The sequence below is a fragment of the Haliotis rubra genome, unplaced genomic scaffold (assembly GCF_003918875.1).
Source record: "Haliotis rubra isolate DU_JTF1 unplaced genomic scaffold, ASM391887v1 Scf477, whole genome shotgun sequence".
Classification (NCBI taxonomy): domain Eukaryota; kingdom Metazoa; phylum Mollusca; class Gastropoda; order Lepetellida; family Haliotidae; genus Haliotis; species Haliotis rubra.
In genome coordinates, this window is record NW_025767165.1 from 665,858 (window position 1) to 675,844 (window position 9,987).

General features: G+C 38.4%; 1 protein-coding gene across 1 annotated transcript; it reads right to left on the bottom strand.

Annotated features, from left to right (window-relative positions):
• Positions 1 to 250: 250 nt before the first annotated feature.
• LOC124290887 (zinc finger protein 862-like) lies at positions 251 to 1,543 on the bottom strand. Its single transcript, XM_046727733.1, has one exon. The coding sequence runs from the start codon at positions 1,541 to 1,543 to the stop codon at positions 251 to 253; it is 1,293 nt and encodes a 430-aa protein (XP_046583689.1).
• Positions 1,544 to 9,987: the final 8,444 nt, after the last annotated feature.

A 9,987-nucleotide genomic window follows, 5' to 3' on the forward strand; every position in this document is an offset into this window, starting at 1 on the left:
AAATCGTTGAGCAGTGTTGCATCTAGGATTTGACCATAGTGGGTCACAGTGGCCCACTGTTTTTAAATCAGTGGGCCACTCATGTATTGACAGTGGGCCACTGTTTTTTGAGTCACTCCTCACTGTAACGATCTTATAAAGACAATAAACAATATCATATCTTTTGAAATGTCTTCTTATTAACTTCAATGATGTACAGCAATACTTGGAATAAAGACTAGATGAGACATCTCAGCTATAACTCAGCTGTCTAAGCTTTGAAGATTCTCCTGTCCACTTTCTTCTTCCACTTCTCCAATGCTCGCACATAGTCAAACTCATCTACCTCCTTGCCCTCTAGTTTTATCAACATCAGTGTGTTCAGCCTCTCAGCACACAGTCTGTTTCTTGCAGGGTTGTGGATGTTGTTCTGGCAGCTGAAGCCCAGTTCACAATCAACTGTTTGCAAGGGCACTACAAGAGCAAGCCTAGCTAGGGTCAGGAGGTTGGGAAACATGGACTTGTGATGTGCACATATCTCAGTCCAAAGTTTACTGAAATTGTCCCTTGCATACCTTTCCTTCAGAACAACTCTCTTCAAAATGCCCCACTCACACCGAGTTCCAATTTGGTCAATTTTGGCCTTGCTAAGATATTCTCCATTCCCTGTCCGATCAGAACCATAAAAGTTAGTCAGAATTTCCATTTCCTCCTTTCCATAGTTGACAAGATCCTCTTCAGACAGCATGCTTATACTCCTTAGTCCCATGACACTAAAAGCAGTAGAGACACTGACTGATTCTTTAGGAAACCTCTTTTCAACTCTGTCTTGAAGAGCATTCAAAAATTTGTCCCTGATTTCCTCTGATTTCTTTGCTTGGTAATTATGTAACTTCTCTCCCCAGTACTTAGCTATCACATTGTCATTTTCTTTTTTAAGAATCATTTTATCTTTGAGCAGTGGCTGATAGTGGCTTTTGCCACTGAGTGCACATTTCAAACAAGACAGACATCCCTCAACTGCAGGCTGCACACATGAAACATCAAGATCTACTTTTTGGAATACCAAATTCAATTCAGTAAACCTGGGGATCACATCCATCATCACATGGAGCTTGAAAATGAACTTGTAATCTGTGAAGTTGGCTAGTTGTTCCTCTTCCTTTGAGCTCCTCTTGTCAATCTTTTTGACATATCTCAGTAAAGACCTCCATGTCTTGTACACAGTGAAAAGTGCATTGTACATAGCAAACCACCTGATCTCGTGGACTTCCTTTACTTTTATTTGGGGGTCATCTAATAATTTCTGTACCTCGGCAAGTTCTGCAACTCTGCATGCTGATTTCTTAAAATAATAAAATAAGTCTGTAAGAGTTTTCTGAAACACTTTCCCAACATACTCCACTTCGTCAGCTGCCTTTGATGTGCACAAGTTTAGTCTGTGTGCCACACAATGAATATTTACAACATGGGGACTATCGTCCTGCAGGAATTTGGCCACTCCAAATTTCCTACCTGTCATCAATGACGCTCCGTCTGTGCCAAGTGCAATGATGTCACTCATTTCAATTCCTCTTGACTGCATAAATTCTTTCATGTGTTTGTAAATGACTTGTGCAGTTGCTCGTGAACCCTTTAGTTCAATGTTTCCAAAAAAATAGTTTCTTGTTGCATGTTTTCAAACATCATTCTTCCATAGATAACAAGCTTTTTTGTCACATTAATGTCTGTACTCTCATTTGTCAAAACAGATTTAAACACTGATGATCTAAGTTTCATGTCAATATCTTCTGTGATTACATCCACAAATGCATCCTGAATTTCATCAGCAGTTTCCCGTGAAGTATATGTTGCATTTTTACCAACACCTAATGACAAAATATCTTCACATCCTTGAAGTTTACACAATGATACAAGAGAAGGGTACTTGGAACTTGCAACACCTTCCTTACACAGCCAATATGCACAACGCATTGCGGCAACGATACTTGCTGATTTTCGAGAAATTGCCGTTTCTGTCGCTGTAATAAAGTCATTTCGTTGAAGCAAGTTCTTTTCGGAGAATCTTATGGTCAAGTAATTTCTCGTCTAGTCAAAGTCGACGATCTATAATTCTTGCAAGATGTCGTCAGTGTATTACTTAAGTTACAGCTTTTACAAAGTTTGCAACTCATTATTCCACTTGCCTCATCATACTCAAGCCAATCATATTTCTTTAGCCACTTGTTCCGAAATTTGCGCACAAATTTTCGTTTTCCGGTCTGTGGAAGATGTTCTTCGCAACTGTCACTTTCGTCAGAATTAACATTGAGTTCATCACTATCACGCACGTGGTCGCCATTATCGGGAATGCATTTGAATTAACTTCACTAGCACCTGCCGTTTCGTGAAAAAAGTCTGTGATTCGTCTTTTCTTCTTATTTGACGACATGTCTTTATCAACGTGATAATATGACTCAACTTTACCGAACATCACCGCTGCCGTTACTTCGCTCGCCGATCTGGCCTCATTCACCATTTCCAAGAAAATTACGAGGTACGACGGAAATAGGCGAACAATTACGATCAATTCTGTATGGGATCTGGTAACAAACCTGTTTTTCCGAGTTCCTAACATATGCCGAAATGATTCCGAATGCTAAACATTAAATTTGACCAATGAAAAAATCACTTGGAAATCACTGCGATATCTAGACGTGTCCGGGCATGTTCTTGGAAAAGTGATATTTATAGCTTGGTATTTCCAATATAGGGAGCAATGGCAAGTAACAGTTTTTAATTCATGTAGCTTAGCAACGAATATATGCGTGAAAATAATAACTCGCGCGTTCTATGTAGCGCACACATGAAATATCACTGCGTCATTTTTCTATTTTACTGCGTAATTACGCAAAAACGCGCTCTAGATGCAACACTGGTTGAGGTACATGGACTGTACATCGAATGATGTCTCTGCTCGAAACATGGGGTACATGGGCTGTACATCGAATGATGTCTCTGCTCGAAATCGTTGAGGTGCATGGGCTGTACATCGAATGATGTCCCTCGAAATCGTTGAGGTGCAGGTCTGGGCTGTACATCAAATGATGTCTCTGCTCGAAATCGTTGAGGTGCATGGGCTGTACATCGAATGATGTCTCTGCTCGAAATCATTGAGGTGCATGGGATGTACATGGAATGATGTCTCTGCTCGAAATCGTTGATTTATATTTGGGGGCTGGGAGCAGAATTAGCATATAATGATGCTCTTAGTTCGCCTGTAACAGAGGTGCATGTCCGGGGTCTGGGATGTACATTGAATGATGTCTCTGCTCGAAATAGTTAATTTATACTGGGGGGCTAGAAGCGGAATTGGCATATAGTGGCGCGCTTAGTTGGCCTGTCACAGAATCCCCATTCTATATTCTACTACAGTTGAAGAGATCAATCACCTTCCTTCTTTGTCGAGAACATCAACACCTTCTGACCTGATATGAGTTGATGATCTCAATGTCTTTCGTAGAAATTGTTTTGTCATATCTGACAAAGACCACAGTGACAAAATGATAGTTAGACTTCCCAAGTTGGAAACAGACAGGCTCAACAAAACCATCGATGGGTTTGAAATTATATCTTTCACTGAGAATTGCCATCTCATCAAGTAGGCATGATGTTGGTGATGAACTTTGTGCATCTGTCTGGAGATTACTGACTGATTCTATTTTCTTACCAAGTTCTGCGGTCTGTGTTTTGCGGGGTATTCCAATCTACACATATCAAACAAAATTGGGCCCTTCACTACCCTGGGTGAGAGTCTGTTCTTTGTAATAAAGCTTCAGGAACAAAATATCAATTAAAATATTGCGTAATACATAGCATATTATTGTCCTTAGATGAAAAACATTCCTCTACTTTATTGGACTTGGAGCGTTTCATTTGCTATCTCATTTTGAATAATTCAAATTCTTTTGTAAATATTTAAGAACAAATTTGTATGTTTAGTTGGGACGGTAATGTTTCTCTTGTTTTGTCTGTGTTTTATTTGTTAAACGGAAATATTATTATATATGACACTGTTTCAGATTATTCAAAGAGAAAGTAATGCGTAAATCGTTAATGCGTAAATCGTTATGCTCTACTTTGTCAATATTATGTTAATTACAGAATAATTGCTTCAGTAAAAAAAATCAAATAAAACATCGCCGAACTCCTAATTTTGAATAATTAGTCGAATTTAAATCCATCTGGTACTTTGCTATGTCAGTATTATGGTAATTAAATGACATTAACAAACTTTTTTTCAATCAGTGTGCATATGTCTGAATGGTAAGTATCTTCAATTCTATTGCAATAATGCATTCAGCTTTGTTTTTAAAAACATATATACAATCAATATGACATTTCTTCCTCTACTTGTCATGTGCCGATTCTACAACACTCAGTTCCTTTCGACTTCCAACTCCATTCAACAGTCAACAACAGACGCAAGCAAGTGACGTTCGCGCGTCCGGAAAGTTGTGAGTCCAATGTTACTAGTTACTTCTGCCACTTATTTGTCCGAGTATACAGCACTGTTCGGATGTCAGTCATAAACTACGTGAGTCAATATAAGTTTTCGGCAATTCATTGTACTTGTGTGATCATTTACTAATTCCAAAATATAATATATTTCTTGAAGTTCACATTCCTGTATTAACCTTTGCGTTACGCTTTAGAAATCAACTCGTACCGATATGCAAATTATGTCCATGCAGTTTGCAAAAGTCCCCGTGATCCCTAGTATGGGGATCTACCTTCAGTTGTTGGCGATCTATAGCGTTTTTATATTACGTATTGTCCAAATAATGTTATTAGTTTTAACTGTGCATGCTAGTTTTAATTCTCACTGTGATAGATTAGTTGTTTTAGACCTTTGACGACAAGTTTTATATTATAAACATATTGTTTATAAATGTCCAATTTGTTCTCGTCACGATATGGCTGAAAAAATTGCCGATGTGACGTCAAATATTAACTCACTTACTCACTGTGCGAATTCTAAATCGTGACTGAATTTGTCAAGTAAAAGATGGAGGTAATGAGTGTGTTATTTAGCCTCCCTTCAGCTCTGATGCATCAAGAGCTGCTCTAGTTGTAGCAAAAGATCGTGCATACTAATATGACTCTCTGGCTTCATCAGCTTTCTACCTAGCAAATTATGTTAATTATGTTGTTTTCTTTGTTACATTGTTACAACCAGTATATATATACTTCCCACTTCTTCATGTTCCATTATGCTTGACAACGGTACAAGAATCTGTATCGAAACGTCGCACTCACGAAGAAAAAGAAGTTGTTATCCATAAAGTTTGTTCTATATTGTACTTCCCAACTTCTAAAATGCCACTCAAAGAAGTATTGATCATTATATCGGAATTTCTTCTTCTGTTGTTTTTTGATATTTGGAAGTTTAATGCTAATGGTAGTTGTATGCGTTAATAACTGAACCCCTTCTTTAACATGCGAAGAGAAGGATTTAATTTGATTTTTGTACCATGTTCACACTGTGGACATATGAGTGTTAAATAATGTTTTGGAGACATACTTAGTTGAAGACTGACACTTACCTTGCTTAAAAGTGACAGGACACGAAATAATTTTGAAGTACAACATGATACTCTGGCTTGGGCCTTAGCATCCATGACTGCTGTCAACAATTATTTCTGTTTGATATATGAATGAGAAAGTCTTGTCAGAGTTTGAGCTATGTTTTTGGAAAATGGCTCTCGAATTGCAAGATGTAGCTTTTATCTTTTTTAGGTTTTCAGTGTTCCAGTACCTTCAGTGGACATTTGTATTCCAGCATTAGCCATGCATGCAACGAAGGATAAGAGAAAGACATGAAGTCATGATTAATAATCATTCTACGTGCACAGATGTTCTGTGGGAAGGTGGATCCCAGCGCCATATGTTACAAATTACCTCGTTGAGCTGTAAATATCGTTGTTGTATACTAACGACACATTGCAAGCAACAAAATGCACTTCTGTCAAATTTTACCACATTGTCCATTTTCTTCTGTCCAGTTACTTGTCATACACGATTTCGAGGGTGTGTAACTGTGTGCCACATTATTTCACAGAAAACGATGGCCCTATTCACTAGCGGTGTTCCAAATAATTAATAGAAAGAAAGATTGGACTCACTGACCAAACCTAGCAATCGATCGCGTTTCCTCATAAAAACAACACCAACGATTTTGGAACACTTTTTTGCATGAACAATAGAACTACAATTTCGCTTATCTGCTAAAGTTTGTAGTTCAACTCGGATAATGAAACCAGCGTTACTAAGCAACAGAATAGGGTAGGTATTAAATCAACAGATGACAGATTTTCCGGAACATTTATGTGCGTATCTGTCGAACTTAGTAATATTTTCTAACTGATTGAGTGAGTTAATATTTAGCGTCACATCGGCAATATTTGAGCCATATCGTGACGAGAACAATTTAATTGATATCAATATTGAAATCAATACATTAAGAACGAAAAAACCTGTCATCGAAGGACAGTAGAAATACTAGAGTATCACAGATATGAATTTAAAACTAGTACGCAATCGTAAAATTAAATCACTATAGACAGTACAAAATACGACGACAACGGAGGTGGACTGCTCTGAGTCTGCGCCGAACTGTATCTCTGCTTATTGCTCGTTTGTGACGTGCAATAGTCTGCCGGGCAGTTTCGTTGGCAGATAAAAACGATACCCGATGTGCGAACGTTGAATCTGTCGATCTTGCCGTGGTGTTGTGATTCTCGGACGTCCAGGACGTTGGCGGTCAGCCGTGGTCTGTGTAGCTGCAAAACGTTCCTGAAGACGGTAGATGGTCGTTATGTGCACATGGAATGCATTGGCAACATCTGCAACACTCTGTCCAGCTTCAAGACGGCCTATGGCTTGTTCCCTCTGTTGCGTCGTTAACCTTGGCATTCTTGATGGGCGTTTGTCGGGAGAGATTTCAAACTGATTTGAGGGCATTTTTATACCCCTATGTGTCCCTGACATAATGCGCATGATGATTTTCATGAAAAACTTCTGCAACCACATCCCACGGCAAATTCAATTGCTGCGTTTTGGCGATGTGCAATATCCAAGAGAAATCACAAACAGAACCTGAACACTAACAAACTGTTTTTTCACAACAAAGGTAACCAATATGTAGTTACACTATAACATTTAACAATGTTCTGTCGAATATTTATTCATTTTGAAAAACTTGCGTTTTTTATGCGGTTCCGTATATATAAAAAACATGTGTTTATTAACTACTGTCGAAAATTCACGATATTATGTGTTGGTGAATATGAGAGCATTTCCTGCCCAATTAGTGGCTCCCGCCCAAAACCCACGAAGATCTGGGTTAGAATTGGTCTTCAGTTAACAATGCTTGTCGTAAGAGGCGACGGGTGGTCAAGCTCACTGACTTGGTTGACACACGTCATCGTATCCTAATGGTCCATTTTCCGCTTCACGAGATCTCCCGAGATTCTCTCTGTGTTTCCATAGCAACCGTTGCCAATGATTCGACAAAGGACACGCTATCTTCACAGAATGACTTCCATTCTGTAGCAGACAACTTTCCTTCTTGTTGTTTCTTACTGACACGGATTTCCATAATATTAAAGTGCCTGAACTGAAACAATTTCTAAAGAAATGCTTGCCGGGGATTCGTATGATGTTCCCGAATTTGGTCTGTAGATGTATTGAACTGTGCATGTTTTATTTGTTACAGGGCTGAATACGACCGTAAGAAGCTAAAGGCGTACAAGTCACACGAAGATAACTGTCTTTTCTTTGATGACCCTGTTTTGGAGATGCTGTACATTCATGTCAGCGAGACAAGCCACAGCGGAGCGTTTATGGCAAAAGTGAAACCAACCGTACTGGTCTGAGGTTTCTGGAAGACAGAGAGGTGAAGGCTGCCTATTGCCAGTGTCCTGGAGGTTAAGAACTTGGGTAGTAGCCTATTCAAAACTTCGTTTTCTTCTGTGATAAATCTTTAATAGAGCTCATTAGGGCTGGGGCAGGTTGCGAGTTATTCCCCTTCAATAGTCGAGATTAAGAGCGGCGTCTGAAAATATTTTTAATCCGCCGCATCAGACAACAAACACAACATGCATTCTGTGCTCTGTGCACCTAAGTCACCAAGGAGGGGGTACATCTTCGATGTGGAAACATTTGAACAGCAAACATCCCCCCGTATGAAACAAGGAGCTACAAACAACTGCCGTACCAACAACCTACAGGCAAAATACAGCTGAAGGTTTAAACAAAACGTGTATACCAACTCAATATGTGAAAACAACTTGAAAGTGTTCCTTTATTCTTTTCCAGGTTTTCTTCATAAGGTATGTATTGCACTGTGAGTGAAATTCTGAAAATAAATAAAGGAACACTTGTACTTTCATGTGCTCCCATGAGTTTATTTCTAAACAAATCCGTCTGTAATACCGGATATATATGTCACTGTAAGGAACACATGTACTTCATAAACCGGAAGTTGCACCGTTGCAACTGCCATTTCCTCGATATACAGTATTTTTGGGACAGCAGTGTCGACATTTCAGGTTGGTTTTTATACTATGCAAGCGTTAAATGTGTTGATTTTCAGTAGGGTCTGAAAGCTAAGACATTCTGTAGCTAGTTTTTACTGATAGAAATGTTTTATATCTGTTACTTTATTTTACAAATGTAAAGTGAAGTGGTAACACTGGGGCAGGAATGTTTCATGCCATTTTGCATTTCCATGAGCTGTTATTCCAATTTATAAACATGTGTTTACATCAAGCTAGCAAGGTAGTTTAGAAATCTTTTAACCATGTACCATGTTTCTTTTGTGATAAGTATCTCGTACTTGTCTGTAATGTTACTTAAGACTCTGTACGCTCTAAAGGTAGTTGTTACCTTTGTACTGGAAATTTTACTTTACTAAATTTCATTTAAGTGATATATACTAAAGAAAACGTAATGGGTATTTGATTTTCGTTGCAGGTATATACTGTTTTCAAAATGCGCTGTTTCCATGCAGTTATGACAATCCATTGCTATTATTGTGGGGAAAAGTTAAGTTTTGAACATAGTATTAATCATTCAATAGAAAATCACATTTCCCAGCCATTGAAAGTACGATGTTAGATATTGGATGAAAAAACTGGGAAATGGAGGTACCAGACGCAAAATGTCAACAACACTGAGCCGTTAACACTAAAAGAGAGCGGGAAATCATGTGTGCCGAATGATATTAATAACAGTATAAAAATCATATCCTCCAAGGACAACCAAGACCCTATTACTAAAAACCAAATAAGCGTGCAATGGATGAAAACTAGGTTTTCACTTTAGCAAAATTCTGTGTATAAGCAAAATTGAATATTTACATAGAGCCCAGGTTCATTAAAGTTAAGCAACGTTGAGCGCGGAGAGGTCTTGGATGGGTGACCGTGTTTGACAGCTTGACTCCTGAGAGTTTCTTGGACTTCATTTCTGCCCCAAAACGAAACACATGTGATGCATGTGGTCTTACCATAGGTAAGTGAGTTTGTTCAAAATTGCCACTGTTCAAAAAGCAGAAAATGGGTAACCGGTGGGATAAGTCATGAGACTATTAACCTTCTAGCACCTCAAAGGCAGCTTGGGTTATCCGGGGTAATAATCATCAGATTGCGCGGTACAAATATGCTGTCATTATTATTATATACCTTGGCCAATGTTTAGATGACATCACGGGTTTAAGAAATCCGTGTTAATAAAGGTTGTAAAGCGTCCACATGATTTATTTGTGCTCAATAAAAACATAATTGTGTACTTGATGTTGTGGTTTTGTTATTATTGAGCTGAGGAAAAGGAATTTTGTGAAACTCGAATTTAAACAATAATTCACCGTATAATATCAAACATACCACCTCTTATTTGAGGGGAAGTACCTATAAGCAAATACTTACACAAAATGAAAAGGTTATTGTAAAGTATCGTATATCATTTACA

Excerpts from the sequence above, each read along its gene's own strand:
- LOC124290887 (XM_046727733.1), bottom strand. The coding sequence starts at position 1,543 with ATGAGTGACATCATTGCACTTGGCACAGACGGAGCGTCATTGATGACA.